This window comes from Gastrolobium bilobum, unplaced genomic scaffold (assembly GCF_033153095.1).
Source record: "Gastrolobium bilobum isolate Gb01-03AN ecotype WA unplaced genomic scaffold, APGP_CSIRO_Gbil_v1 utg2264, whole genome shotgun sequence".
In the NCBI taxonomy this organism is placed as follows: Eukaryota; Viridiplantae; Streptophyta; class Magnoliopsida; order Fabales; family Fabaceae; genus Gastrolobium; species Gastrolobium bilobum.
Window position 1 is genome coordinate 162,764 of NW_026899254.1, and position 15,734 is coordinate 178,497.

Genomic DNA, 15,734 nt, shown 5'->3' on the forward strand with positions numbered 1-15,734 from the left:
TTGACAATAGTACTATAAGAGGAAACAAAGCCAATAAGCACGAAGTGATTTATTATTAGTTCAAGATAAGGTTCCAAAATGAACCTAGTGCACTGTCTTTTCTTAATAGAAGGTTTCCAAAAGGTTCATTGCATGTAGACTATAGAAATCTAAGCTACAAGACAACTAATCTTATATGTGTGAAGAGTAATTTACCTCGAAGTATAAATCTATTCTCATCCCATTGAAGTACGTCACTTTAATAAATAATATTATTCTGGTATAGAAAAATATATGGTGGTAGATTTATATTGAGAGAAACTTAAACTTGTGGAGAATATAGCAAGGAGGAAAATTTTGAATTTGAATAGCAGTATGACAAAACCAGAAGAAAAATTTTGTTTTTCAAATATTTGACTATTAAACATGTACCCACTACCCAACGATTTTTTTTTTTTTTTTTTTTAGATACAACCTTATAAAGTATTTAAGTTGAAAAATAAGTTACGACAACACTAATCAATATCCATGTGGATGCGGCGCTAGTTAAAATTCCATTTATCTTGATTTTCAAATGTCAGTAAAATTTGAAGAGCAGTTTGGCAAAGTTAGGAGAAAATCTTGATTTTCAAATACTTTGACCCAATAACATGCACCCCACTAAACAACCTTAAGGAGAATCCTAAGTTGAAGAATCTTAGGTTTATGACAACACTAAACAATTCAACAGCGACTAGTTAAAGTTCCACTCATCTCCACAATAATTGGTGTACAGATGCTATTTCAACTTCATGGAGTTAAGGTGGGTTCAAAGATTGCAAATAAATCATTTTGTTAAAAGTCACAGTCAGAGTCGACCAAGTTCTTGTTCTTGTATTTTATTTTTTTTCAATCATTATTTCTTCATTCTTTATTTTTTTGATTAGAGAGGTTGCATTAAAGATTTTGAAATCTTAAATGCTACTGGACCGAGAAGCTCTACAGTATCATGGAGTGTAGAGAAATAGTACCAAATCCATTCATCCTTTGTCGGCCATCACAAAGCCTAACAAATCAAGAGGGTCTCTTCCTCTATATGATGAACTTCCATTCAAAGGTAGTGGAATCTTTGAATCCCTTCACTTGGCCACCACCAGTTATCATTTTGGCAAGTTGCCAATATAAGCCAGAGGATCCCTCTCTATGTACCTTCCCTTTATTATGGCAACTTTCAGTTTGTGAATGTTCACTTAAAAATTGTTGGCCTTCTATGAATCTTCCTGTGCTTCAGTTCTCTTTTATTCTTAGAAGAAAAAGAGTAAGCACCTCAAATATAACCTTGTGTGCATAATTTGCATGTGCAAGTGGTCCTTGGTCCCTTAACATATGTTGTGCCATCATATGATAATTCAGATGGAGAGGAATGCATCTGCATTGTTTGTGATAATGATATTTACTCTTTCAACTACTCTATTTTTCTGTCTATCTGAAGGGCTCAATGCAGAGGGTAAATACCTTCTGGACATAAAAGGGAGATTGTTTAACAAATACAACCATCTAGATAACTGGAATTCAAGTGATTCCACACCTTGTGGTTGGAAGGGGGTCAACTGCAGCACTGGTGGCAATCCTGTGGTGGAGTCTCTAGATTTGCATTCAATGAACCTATCCGGGTCTTTGGCTCCCAGCATTGGTGGTTTGGTTCACTTGCATCACCTTAATCTGTCTCAAAACTTTTTGTCTGGTGTTATTCCCAAGGAAATTGGAAACTGTTCAAGTTTGCAGGTTCTTGGTCTCAACAATAATCTGTTTGAAGGCAGAATTCCTGTTGAAATAGGTAGGCTTTCAGATTTAACAGAATTGTATCTTTACAACAACAGACTTTCTGGGCCTTTTCCAGTGGAAATTGGTAACCTTTCTTCACTCTCAATATTTGTTGCATTCACCAACAATCTCAGTGGATCTTTGCCACCTTCTTTTGGGAAACTTAAAAGATTGAGAAGATTCCGAGCTGGGCAGAATTTGATATCAGGAAGTCTACCCCAAGAGATAGGTGGATGTGAGAGCTTGCAATATCTTGGCTTAACTCAAAATCAGATAACTGGTGAAATTCCAAAAGCACTTGGACTGCTCAAGAACATACAATATTTGGTCATTCGGGAAAATAACCTTTATGGGGCCATACCTAAAGAGCTTGGAAACTGTACTAGTCTGGAGGTTCTTGCTTTGTATCAGAATAATCTTGTGGAAGCAATTCCTAAGGAGCTGGGAAACCTTGTGCTCCTAAAGAGGTTATACCTTTACCGGAATAAGTTGACAGGAAAAATTCCAAAGGAGATTGGGAACCTTTCTCTTGCAACAGAGATTGATTTTTCAGAAAACTTCCTGGCAGGAGAGATACCGGTTGAGTTTGTCAAAATAAGAGGGCTACAATTGCTTCATCTTTTCCAGAACAAGCTAACTGGTGTCATCCCACATGAGCTTACCAGCTTGAAAAACCTGATTAAGCTAGATCTCTCTATTAATTATCTCAAAGGTGCTATTCCTGTTGGGTTTCAAGACTTGACCAACTTGACCTCCCTGCAACTCTTCAACAACTCACTAAGTGGTACCATTCCTCAATCACTGGGAGCAAATAGTCCACTTTGGGTGCTTGATTTATCATACAACTACTTGGTGGGAAGACTGCCAGTCCATCTTTGCCAACATTCTGACTTGATGCTGTTGAACTTAGGATCAAACAAGCTCACTGGAAATATTCCTTATGGAATTACAAGCTGCAAGTCCTTGGTGCAACTTCGTCTCTTTGGTAACAACCTCAGAGGCAGGTTTCCTTCTAATTTGTGCAACCTCGTTAATCTTTCTGCAGTGGAGTTGGATCAGAATAACTTCACTGGGCCTATTCCTCCACAAATTGGTAACTGCAAGAATTTGCAAAGACTTCATCTTTCAAAAAATCACTTCTTGTCTGAATTACCAAGAGAAATAGGTAACCTCTCAAAGTTAGTCACCTTCAATGTCTCGTCAAATTATCTTTTAGGTAGAGTGCCATTGGAACTGTTCAATTGCAGGAATCTCCAAAGACTTGATCTCAGCCACAACAACTTCATAGGTTCTTTTCCAGATGAGATAGGAACTCTTTCACAATTGGAGCTTCTAAGGCTCTCAGAAAATAATTTTTCTGGTAATATTCCTGTGGCAGTGGGAAAACTCTTTAGATTGACTGAGCTGCAAATGAGTGGCAACTCATTTTGTGGTTGCATTCCACCTGAGTTGGGTGCTCTCTCATCTTTACAGATTGCATTGAATCTCAGTTATAATAAACTCTCATGCCAGATCCCCTCTGAGCTTGGGAACCTTATTATGCTAGAATCACTCCAACTCAACAATAACCATTTGAGTGGTACAATCCCGTTCTCCTTTGACAAACTGTCAAGTTTACTGGCCTTCAACTTCTCAAACAATGATCTTACTGGCCGTTTGCCTTCATTACCTCTCTTTCAAATCTCAACATTCAGCTGCTTTGCTGGAAACAAAGGACTTTGTGGAGGAAAGCTTGGCATTTGCCCAAATTCAGCTTCACCCTCCCCTCCAAATAAACTAGGGAAAGTTTTGGCTATAGCTGCAGCTGTTGTTAGCGGGATTTCTTTGGTTTTAATAGTAGTCATTTTATATCTCATGAGAAGTCCATTGGACCCTATTGTGGGGCAGCAAGATATTAATACACCATACTCTCATCCTGTTTCAGACTTGTACTTCTTCCAAAAGGAGGAGCTAACTTTCCAAGATGTGGTTGAAGCTACTGAAAATTTTCATTCCAAATATGTAATTGGAAAAGGAGGTGTTGGAACTGTGTATAGAGCAGATATATCAGTTGGTCATACAATTGCTGTTAAGAAGCTGACATCAAGCAGTGACAGCAGCATCAACGTAAATGCCAGCTTCCGCGCTGAAATCTTAACTTTAGGAAAAATAAGGCATCGGAATATAGTGAAATTATATGGTTTCTGCAATTACCATGGCTCCAATATACTTCTTTACGAGCACATGGCAAGGGGCAGTTTAGGGGAGTTAATTCATGAACCATCATCCTCTAGTCTTGATTGGCATGCTCGGTTTAGGATTGCCCTTGGAACTGCACAAGGGCTCTCTTATTTGCACCATGATTGCAAGCCTAGGATTATCCACCGTGACATAAAGCCCAATAACATACTCATTGATCATGAATTTGAAGCTCATGTTGGGGATTTTGGCTTGGCAAAGCTGATCGATATGTCATGCTCTAAATCAGTGTCAGCAGTTGTAGGTTCTTACGGCTACATTGCCCCTGGTGAGTAATCATCCAAACACTTCGTTTTATTTTTTCTTTACAATCATTGTTGCACTCCTATGTTTTCTATACAAACATATCATCGATTTAATTCTTTTGATAATTATTTACCCATCTAATGCGAGTAAAACTTGCATTGAGAATGTGTGCGTTTAAGTCGTGCATCACTTCTGTGCAACTTGTGCAAAAACCAGCGCAATACAAGACGTGTATCTTGACTATGCGCATTCAAATCGCGCATGCACCCTAAGTACGTCTTGCAGAGCCTGATACCTGATAACGTGTTTTGGCTTTTGCACAAGTTGCGATGGGATACTGCGCGACTTAAACTCGCACACTCCCTATTCGCATTTCACTTGCATTAGATTGGTGAATAATTTGCCAAAATAATTAAAATGGTAACATGTATTGGATTTTGCATCAGAATAGTCAAAAAGCCTTGCTTTTATTGTATATATATTTTTTTTTTTCATTTTACTCAAGTCAATGTGCATCAAGGACTGCAATTTTGAATGACGTTGATGAGTTTACCAATCTTGGGAACAGTTTTTGATTATTTCAATATTTTATACTATAATGACTCTATAATGTTATATTACAGAGTATGCATACACAATAAAAGTCACAGAAAAATGCGATGTGTATAGCTATGGAGTTGTCCTTCTGGAGTTACTGACTGGCAAGAAGGCAGTTCAACCGTTGGATCAATGTGGTGATCTTGTGACATGGGTGAGAAATCATATCCACAAACATTCCTTGTCACTAGACATCTTTGACACTCGTTTGGATCTACAAGATGAAATAGATGTGGCTCAAACTTCTGATGTCTTAAAAATTGCTGTGCTCTGCACTGACACGTGTCCTTCTAGACGCCCAACTATGCGTAAAGTCGTGTCGATGCTCACAAGTTCTAGCAAACGGACTCAGCAATCTTCCTTCTCTCCATCTCAAGAATCAAGATGCTAACAGAAAATTATAACTCTTCGTTTTACACCTATGATGAGCTTGGTTAACTAGGTTTAGCTTTTAGCGCCTGAAATAACCTTTATAACTTTTATATTAGTTGTTGAATTTTTTTTTTTTCCTGTTTTAATCTTTCTTTGTATCTTATCGGTGAAATGATAATTATGTACCACTTCATAACCAACGAAAACAACAACTAATGAACTAACTCGTAGTTCATAATCTCTTTCGTTTGTTTACATTTTTATGATAGAAATCAATCTTTCCCTCTCAGCAAAACAAAAGTGAAAAATAAAAACATTTATGGCTAGAACTCAATGCAGCTCGAAACATCTAGTAATTTGTAGTAAAACGAATTACAAAAAGATAAAAAATAAAAAAGTTAATTTCATATTGACAGCACTAATCATGATTGATTACGAATCATTTGTAACAATTTTCATACACCAAGCTTTTATAATGGTCTATCCACCTATTTGCCTTTTGTTATTCTTTGATATAAGCTGATAAGTTTAATTCATTTCTGTTAAACTTGTTGGTTAATTTGAGAATATGCCTTCCGAATCTACAAGAATGTTAACTGCAAAATATCACCTACAAGAATAAATCTTTTTTAGATTTAAACACAAAATAATAATGTTAACAGAAATATCATCTACAAGAATGAGTGGGTATTAGAACGTGCACATGCCTTCTTAATCTATTTGATGAGATGAATTTGCTTTCTATATTTTCCTGAACTCAAACACAAGCTTTATGATGATAATAAAAAGTGTGTTTTCTCTCATATAAGAAGGATGACAGCACATGAAGACAAATCACAGCAATGGTGTATTTTACATGTTAATTGCGTCTGGAGAAAGAAACACACTACTTGGGTTGGTGGGTTATTTATGGTGTGTCGTATCAATATGTGTAATAAGCAGGCTACGTTAGTGTCAATGTTTAATAGTTATTTATTCATGTTTGACAATCACAAGACACTAACACCCCGCCAACACGAATTAACACCCCTACGAATATTAAAGCTCCCTAAATTACAAGACTCCATAAATCTCCACTGGCATATTGGGATTATTACCTTAGGCGTGTTCGGTGCACTGTGTAAGGCTGGTAAGAGGAACTTGTTGGTATAGGATAAGCCATATACCTGGTAAGCTTTTATATTGTGTTTGTTGTGTCAACATACAATATTTTGGATATTTTACGGGCAGTTTTCCATTAGTTATCATTCCTAGACTTGTTTTGGTTCTCTTCATCCCTTCCCTTTCGTCCCTCTATTCTTCTTCTTATTCTAATTTTGTATTAAAATTAAGTATTGTTTGATATTTCTTTTATTCCAGGAAAAATGGTTGGAGGTTTTGGGGTGTGTAGTGACCGAGATAGAGATTCTGAAAAGAAATGGAAAACGTAATAATGTTGCTTGGGCTTTCGGCCTAGGGTTGGAGAGGTTAGCTATGGTTCTATTTGACATACTGGATATTCGTCTCTTTTGGTAACGATGAACGATTTACCTCACAGGTATTTCTTGGATATGTTTAACAAACATTCTTCAATGTTGTCTCTTTGTTTTCCTTGTTGCCAGATGTGGACTATAAGGATGTATGATTTAATCAACTTGAGAATTGGAATATTATTCAATCTTTTGTGATCTCTAATGTATTCCATGTGCTTGTTTTTTTTTTTTTTAATTATTTTATATACAGTTTTCCAAGGGGCAGCTGGAAGTCAAATTTAAGCCATTTTCAAAGGTAACTTCTACATTTGCATCTGTGTGCCTCCCCTTGGGTGTCTACATTTGTTATCATTTTGCTGTCTACGTTCATGGTTAGGAATAAACTGTTATTCCTTACAATAACCACAATTGAAAGCTGTATGTGAACGATCCATGGAATTGAAAGTTAAGATCACCCTCATAATTTGTCATGCAAAACTCTGTTTACATTTCTTATGTTGTTTGGTGAGAAAATGTGGTGGGTTTTACCAGTACAAATAGCAAGATACTGTTACACTTGGACATGCGTATGCTCATGGCTTTGATGCTTCACTATGTTAAAGGCCTTGTCTTGATCTTATTCAGATGCATATAGTTATTTTAAACTAATAAATTTAGAGTATATTTTCTGCATTTTAGTGTCATTCTTGTCAAATTATACTCGTTTTATATGTAAATATCAGACCAGAGGGCATTTAACTCGGCAAGCTTAGGAGCCTTTTTTATGCTGGGACCTTGTGGAGTTATGTTCTCCGTTTGTCTGTCTTGTAATTGACCATGAGGAATTTCTATTTCTATTTGTGACTAGATAAATTAGCAAAATCTTAGGTGAGAACATTCAATCTCTTCTTCCTATTTTCCTTTTACAGTATCCTCCTTGTTACGAGGACATCAGTTTCTGGATCAATGAATCATTTACTGAAAACAATCTGTGTGAAGTTGTCAGAGGAATAGCCAGCGATCTTGTAGAAGAGGTATATCTTTGAATAGTTTGAGAAAAACTTTCTCTGGCATTTTACATTTATTTGTATTATCAGTTTAGCTGCTTTCATAATGTTTAATGGCAACAACATGCGTATGAAATGAGAATAAGTTGCAAAACCAAAAAAAGACTAAAAGGGGCCTTAGCAACTCCTCCATCTCTTCCCTTCCTTCCCCTCCTTCTCTTTATGTGTACGAGTATCCCTATCCCTGTTTCTTTGCATTGCCCAAAATGGTCTCAAAGCCTCTTCAAAGAAGAGGGAAAAGAATTTTACTGGAAGCATTAACAATTAACACGCAGTGCTCCTCTTTATGTATCTACTTATGCACAGGAAATAGGGATACTCGTACACATAATAAAAGCATATGTTACTTCTGGATTTGGGAGGGTGGATTTACAGCACTGATTTAAGAGAAGTTAATGGAAAGAATAAGAAATTGGGAAGAAAAGATTGCCTTTATTGATAATTGAGAAAGAATACAAGAGTTACGATCTTCACAAGGGAACTATCCCTTCACACAGAAATATCTTTGTCAACAACTAAATCTCAAAACGTGTCTCTCAAGGGTGAAGCTGGCCCTTGTGTACATTGACCTAGCTCTTAATTGTAACTTTCCCTCAAGTTGGAGTATCATAGATTTTGTGTGTAACAAGCTTGCTATAATATAATATGGTCAATCTGACAATATCTGAGAGACTTAGTGAATGTCTGCTGAGGCCAATAGCAGAGCACCCTGAAAGGATTGTAACTGACAGAAAACTTATATATGTTTTGTCCTTGTTAAAAATAGTATTGGAGACAATATTCATGGTTGCTTGATCATCACAAACTAGATTCATTTGTCAAGCCATAGCTCGATATTCTGTCTTTGGACTTGATCTAGCAAGAACATCTTGCTTCTTCCTCTTCCAAGAGGTCATGTTATCTCCAATTAGAGCATAATATCTGTTGAGATATTCAAGTGTGATGAGTCCCACATTGGTTGGTAATGAGCTAAGTGAAGAGTATATAAGTGAAAGGACCTATGAACCCAATGCCTTAAGGTTTTGGGTTGAGACATGGTATCGGATCCACTTGCTACGGTTGGTGTAGCCTTAGCTCATTGGTGGTGGTTCCCCGCCACGGGCTTCCCCTGGACCCGCTTGACATTGGAGTTTGAGGGAACGAATTTCCCAACAGTGGTATCAGAGCCGGATTGGGCTCGAGCTAGCCTAGTGATTGGCTAGGAGGCGGGTCGAGTACTTTGCGCTTCGGGTACTCGGTTGAGAGGGAGCATACTAATGGTGGGTTTCACACTTGAGGGGGAGATTGTTGAGATATTCAAGTGTGATGAGTCCCACATTGGTTGGTAATGAGCTAAGTGAAGAGTATATAAGTGAAAGGACCCATGAACCCAATGCCTTAAGGTTTTGGGTTGAGACATGGTGTCGGATCCACTTGCTACGGTTGGTGTAGCCTTAGCTCATTGGTGGTGGTTCCCTGCCACCGGCTTCCCCTGGACCCGCTTGACATTGGAGTTTGAGGGAACGAATTTCCCAACAATATCATGAATTGGAGTATCTATTTGAAATAAACCTTTTACAATCAGCATTAGAATAACAGATCACTTGTGTATTGCCTCTGTCTACATAAAATAGTCCCATGGTGGGTTCTCCTTGAATGCACACGAGGATGCAACCACAACATCCTAATGACAGACATGGAGACGCAAGTTCAATATTCGTAGTTGACCAGCGTTGCTTTGAGGTTCCTTGTAACTTAGTGAACTACCAAGAACAAAATCACGAGCACAAAATGGAGCTTTATTTTTCTTTTCCTTATGCCTGGCCTCTCAACTATTTACCCCATTGTCTTCTTTCTTTCTCTCTTCTTCTTTTTCTGAGATTAATCATGTTAAATTTTAATTGGATTATGATGACTTTTCCCCCTCCCCACCTTGTGTGAAGCATTAAGTTTTGTCCCTTTTTTCTGTTTCTGTTTTGCTTCTTGAAATTGTAGGTGCAATTAATAGACAATTTCACCAACAAGAAAGGAATGACCAGCCACTGCTATAGAAATTAAATACCTATTATGGGAGCTATGACAATTCACTACCATGGTCCTTAGATAAGCATGTGAATCCATGTATTAGAAAGAGAAGAAAAGAAAAGGGACATTTGATAACAATTCACTACCATGTGTTAACAATAATGACAATTCAAGATACCATCAAGAAAGTGAAGAAAAGGGAAACAGAAGAAGAGAAAAGAAATCGAAAGAATTCCATGTATTTCACTGTTTTCATTTGATACAGAGACAGTTGTTATATAGAAGCTATGACTCATCATAAGGGTGGTGTGACACCTGTAACAAAGAAGCTAACTAACTCTAACAGATTGACAGCTGTTACACCATCTTGAACTAACCCAACTGACTGAGTGCCATCTATACAAAGCTGAGGCTAACTACAAGAGACTAAGAGACTAACTACACTTCAAGCAAGTCTGATACATTATTGTTAATACACCCCCGCAAACTCAGGGTCTGTGATTGAGAGAAGCGAAATTCACAACCCTGAGTTTGGCACGAAGAGAGGCAAAGCGAGATGCTCCAAGCGGCTTGGTAAGAGTGTCAGCAATTTGATCAAGAGCTGGGACATGAAGAACAAGTAATTCTTTGGCAATAACCTTTTCCCTGACAAAGAAAATATCAAGCTCCATATGTTTTGTACGGGCATGGAGAACTGGATTGCGAGACAAGGCTACTGTACTGAGATTGTCACAGTAGATGAGAGGAGTGTTGAACTGGACATGCAGCTCGGCAAGTAAGGACTTCAACCAGAGGATCTCAGCTGTGACAAGAGCAAGGCTTCTATATTCTGCCTCAGTACTGGAGCGAGCTACAACAGATTGTTTCTTGGACCACCATGACACAAGATTGGTTCCAAAGAAAACGCAAGCTCCTGATGTAGATCGTCTGTCATCTGGATCCGTGGCCCAGTCAGCATCACAGAAGGCAGTGATTGAGAAGTGGCTGCTAGGATGACTTGGTTGCAGCAGTAAGCCATGCTCAATTGAACCTTTTAAGTAACGAAGAATTCGTTTGACAATGGTCCAATGCTCCTCTAGTGGTTGTGACATGAATTGACACACCTTATTGACAGAATAACTGATTTCTGGTCTTGTTAGTGTGGCATACTGCAGTGCTCCAACAATGGAGCGAAAATGAAAGGGATCAGAGTAGTAGTTGGAGCCATTCTTTGAGAGCTTGCAACCAGAGGGCATGGGAGTGGAAATGCTCTTTGCCTCTGCCATATGAGCCTTAGTAAGTAAGTCTTTAATGTACTTAGCTTGTGACAGAAGTAAAGCACCAGAATCTGCCCTTTTAACTTCGATACCCAAGAAGTAGTCAAGACAACCAAGATCCTTGAGTGCAAACTGAGTGTTAAGTCGAGTAATGAGATTCTGAACAAGAGAAGGATCACTTCCTGTGATAATTATATCATCCACATAGATAAGCATGAACACACATTGACCACTTTTTCGATAGATGAACAAGGAAGGATCACATTTGCTGCCAATGAAGCCAAGCTGTAATAAGGCACCTTTCAATTTGTCAAACCAAGCACGTGGGGCTTGTTTGAGGCCATAAAGGGCTTTCTTCAACCTGCAAACAAGAGATTTGTCAGCAGAGATAAAACCAGGGGGTTGTTGCATATAGACCTCCTCTTCAAGAATGCCATTGAGGAAGGCATTATTCACATCAAGCTGCCTTAGAGACCAGCCATATGATACAGCTATTGTAAGAACAGTGCGAATTGTGATAGGTTTAACCACTGGTGAGAAGGTTTCATTGTAATCAAATCCAGCTAATTGATGGAACCCTTTGGCAACAAGTCTTGCCTTATACTTGTTTATGCTTCCATCAGAATTCTCCTTGACCCGAAAGACCCACTTGCATCCTATGGCACTTCTATTTGAAGGAAGGGGAACCAAGGTCCAGGTCTCATTGGCTTGAAGAGCATCATATTCAGCCTGCATTGCTGAATGCCAGTGAGGAACAGCCAAGGCCTGTTGAACTGAGCTTGGTTCAAGAGATGTGGATAAGGCATGTGGTTTTGGATGAACAGAGGTAGAAGGCAGTTGATAATGGTAGTCTTTGAGATAAGTTGGAGGATTAGAGTGACGAGTGGAGTGTCTGACAGGATCAGGTATGGTTGTTGACTGAACAATGTGTGGTTCTGTAAGGGAGGTAGCTAGTTGACTCAAATTGGAAGCTGTGATATCAGGTGAGGTAGCTGAACAAGGATCATGGACAGCTTGTGCTAGACTATGTGGTTCAGTAGGTGATGCATCTAGTTGACCAGAATTAGAGAGAGTGATATCAGGTGAGGTAGCTGGACAAAGGTTATGTGCAGCTTGCACTGAACCAGAATCATGTGTAGCAGGTGTGAGCTGTGGTGCAGGAGCTGATGGACTGTGAGGGACAAGAGGAATGGAGTTGTGGACAAAGAAGTCAGATACATCAGAAGAAGAAGGGTTATCAGATTTGAACAATGACAAATAAGGGAATTTGTTTTCATTGAACAAGACATCCTTAGATATAAATAACCTGCCATCAGAATTGAGACACTTGTACCCCTTGTGATTTGGTGAGTAACCAAGAAAAACACATTCACTAGACCTAAAATCAAGTTTGTGATGATTATAGGGTCGAAGAAAAGGAAAGCAGGCACAACCGAATACTTTGAGGAACCTATAGTCAGGAACAACTTTAAACAGTTTGGTAAATGGCACCTCAAAATTTAAAGATGCAGTAGGAAGACAGTTTATAAGATACACAGCTGAAAGGAAAGCATGATCCCAAAACTTTAAAGGCAGAGAAGCATGGGCAATGATGGTTAGACCTGTTTCAACAATATGGCGATGCTTTCTTTCAACCACACCATTTTGATGATGTGTGTGTGGGCAGGCTATTCTGTGAATGATTCCCAATTGATGAAGAAGTTGGGTAAAGGGGCAAAATTCACCCCCCCAATCTGTTTGAATTGCTTTAATCGTGGTACTGAATTGATTACAGATTAAGGTAGTGAATTGTTTGAAAGTGGTGAGGGCTTCTGATTTAAGTTTCAAAGGGTAGATCCATGTGAATCTATTATGAGCATCAACAAATGACATATAAGTAGGTGTATCCCATTGTGGATTTAATAGGAGCAGGACCCCATAGATCACTGTAAATGAGATCAAATGGTTTATTATACTTGGTTGTAGATAGAGAAGATGGTAATCTGTGAGCTTTTCCCAAGCAACAAGAGGAACAGAAAAATGACTCACTTTTATTAGGAATGGAAATATTACAAGATAGGAGGACATTTTTAAGTGCCTTACTATGGGGATGCCCCAAACGACAATGCCACAAATTGTACATGTAGTTGGATTCTACAGATTTGCTATTTACAATCTCAGTATCACTACTACATTGAAAAGGTACAACAGTGGTATTAGAATCAGAAGACAAAGCTGAATTACAAGTGGGATTACAAATAGAAGTGACAGAAGACAACATTGAACTTGTTTGTCTTGAAGAATTGGGAAGTTGAACACCATTGAATTTGTACAGTCCATCAGTTCCTAATGCTCCTTTGAGTAGTATCTCATGAGATTCCTGTGATTTGACATAGCAAGAGAATGGATGAAACTCGAAGTAACAGTTGTTATCTTTTGCAAACTTGCTGACACTAACTAAGTTCTTGGTAATAGAAGGCACAAGAAGCAAGTTGTGAAGAAAAAGATTTGTGTGTGGTTTAAAGGGAGATAGAAAATGAGAGGAACCAATAGCTCTAATCTCCAGACCTTGACCATTGCCAATGAAGATCTGATCAGCTCCTGACAGTTGAGAGCTCTGAAGCAGATTCTGAGGTTCAGCAGTAACATGATGTGATGCACCTGAGTCTGGGTACCAATCTAGTACTTGTGGTTGTGATTGTGGAGTGGGCAAAATACCTCGTTGAGAAACTGCATTGTACTGTGGAGAGGAATTCTGAGCTGGAAGTGAGGTGAACATGACTTGTGGAGGTTGAGCATAGAAATCAGTTATTCTGTCAATAAGGTGTGTCAATTCATGTCACAACCACTAGAGGAGCATTGGACCATTGTCAAACGAATTCTTCGTTACTTAAAAGGTTCAATTGAGCATGGCTTACTGCTGCAACCAAGTCATCCCAGCAGCCACTTCTCAATCACTGCCTTCTGTGATGCTGACTGGGCCACGGATCCAGATGACAGACGATCTACATCAGGAGCTTGCGTTTTCTTTGGAACCAATCTTGTGTCATGGTGGTCCAAGAAACAATCTGTTGTAGCTCGCTCCAGTACTGAGGCAGAATATAGAAGCCTTGCTCTTGTCACAGCTGAGATCCTCTGGTTGAAGTCCTTACTTGCCGAGCTGCATGTCCAGTTCAACACTCCTCTCATCTACTGTGACAATCTCAGTACAGTAGCCTTGTCTCGCAATCCAGTTCTCCATGCCCGTACAAAACATATGGAGCTTGATATTTTCTTTGTCAGGGAAAAGGTTATTGCCAAAGAATTACTTGTTCTTCATGTCCCAGCTCTTGATCAAATTGCTGACACTCTTACCAAGCCGCTTGGAGCATCTCGCTTGGCCTCTCTTCGTGCCAAACTCAGGGTTGTGAATTTCGCTTCTCTCAATCACAGACCCTGAGTTTGCGGGGGTGTATTAACAATAATGAGCTATTGTTATATATTGTGAGTTTCACCCTTAAGTAAATACTGAGCTTCTCTTCTCCTTCACTGTTGTCCTCCTATCTTGAATTGTTTTGTTAATCCATGGTACTGTAACTTGATGGTACCAACCACAAATCCATTGTTTAACAAATGTCACCATTGAGGTTTAACATGGTATCAGAGCCTCACCGTCCCCCGCTTTAAAGTGGAATTAAAATAAAATAAAAAAAGCACAAAAAGGTAAACCAAAAATGGGCCTGTGCAATTTCCACGCTTCTAGCCTAAAAAGGCCCTTGCGTGAGGGGACGTGTTGAGATATATAGTCCCACATTGATTAGATGGGCAACTAATATGGCCTTTATAAGGCCTTGGGCACTCCCACCCTTTGAGCTAGCTTTTGGGGTGGTGACCTCAAGGTTCTTAACATGGTATCAGAGCCTCACCGTTCCCCGCTTTAAAGAGTGGAATTAAAAATAAAAAAAAAGCACAAAAGGTAAACCAAAAATTGGGCCTGTGCAATTCCACGCTTCTAGCCCAAAGGGCTCTTGCGTGAGGGGGCGTGTTGAGATATATAGTCCCACATTGATTGGATGGACAACTAATATGACCTTTATAAGGCCTTGGGCACTCCCACCCCTTGAGCTAGCTTTTGAGATGGTGTACCTCAAGGTTCTTAACAGATTGCATATAGGGCTATGGAACGTTCTCTTACTGATGATGAAATAAACGATCTGCAGGTATTAAATATAATTGCAAATATCAGTGCAATTATAACTAGTCTTGGTTGTATGTTGTCATTTCTTGTTTTGAAAGCTACTGACGCTCTGTTTCTCCTGTCGATGCAGTGGAAAGTAAGAGAACAGGTGCAGAACAAATTGAATGTTGTCATAAGATGAGCTTTAATGTGCTTAAGATTAGCCGTTAATTCTTTTTGATTAGTTATTTGTTATAAAGTTATCGAGTTGGTTAGAAAAACCAACATTTCGTTACTTCAATTACTGGAGTTAGATCATAGTGTAGATTTATTTTATCAGTGTGTACTGTATATAACCTCAAGCTACTATTCTAATTTATTCATTTTGTGAATTCTTTTATGGGAAATGTGAGTGTTATGTTACATGACACATATTGTGTCTTGTCATGAACACAAAAAGGTACAAGTTCCACTGGAAAAAAAATAAAGATAAGGATCCTACCTTTTTGTATCTATGTCATTACATAAGATTGTGTCATGTATCATGACACTCACATTTCCCTTCTTTTATCTTCAAACGAAGAAG

General features: G+C 38.7%; 1 protein-coding gene and 1 pseudogene across 1 annotated transcript; both read left to right on the top strand.

Moving 5' to 3' along the window:
* Positions 1-1,371: 1,371 nt before the first annotated feature.
* On the top strand, positions 1,372-5,396 carry LOC133288792 (probable leucine-rich repeat receptor-like protein kinase At5g63930). The gene is made up of 2 exons (XM_061486612.1): positions 1,372-4,288; positions 4,890-5,396. Exons 1-2 carry the CDS (start codon positions 1,372-1,374, stop codon positions 5,252-5,254), a joined length of 3,282 nt encoding a protein of 1,093 aa, XP_061342596.1. The 3' UTR covers positions 5,255-5,396.
* Positions 5,397-6,048: 652 nt separating this feature from the next.
* On the top strand, positions 6,049-15,450 carry LOC133288794 (phenylalanine--tRNA ligase, chloroplastic/mitochondrial-like; annotated as a pseudogene).
* The last annotated feature ends 284 nt before the right edge of the window (positions 15,451-15,734 follow it).

What these genes read in the sequence shown, in the direction of transcription:
- LOC133288792 (XM_061486612.1), top strand. Translation starts at nt 1,372, where the DNA reads ATGGAGAGGAATGCATCTGCATTGTTTGTGATAATGATATTTACTCTT. An exon ending in TTACGGCTACATTGCCCCTG is followed by an intron (nt 4,289 to 4,889) that starts GTGAGTAATCAT and finishes GTTATATTACAG; the next exon opens with AGTATGCATACACAATAAAA.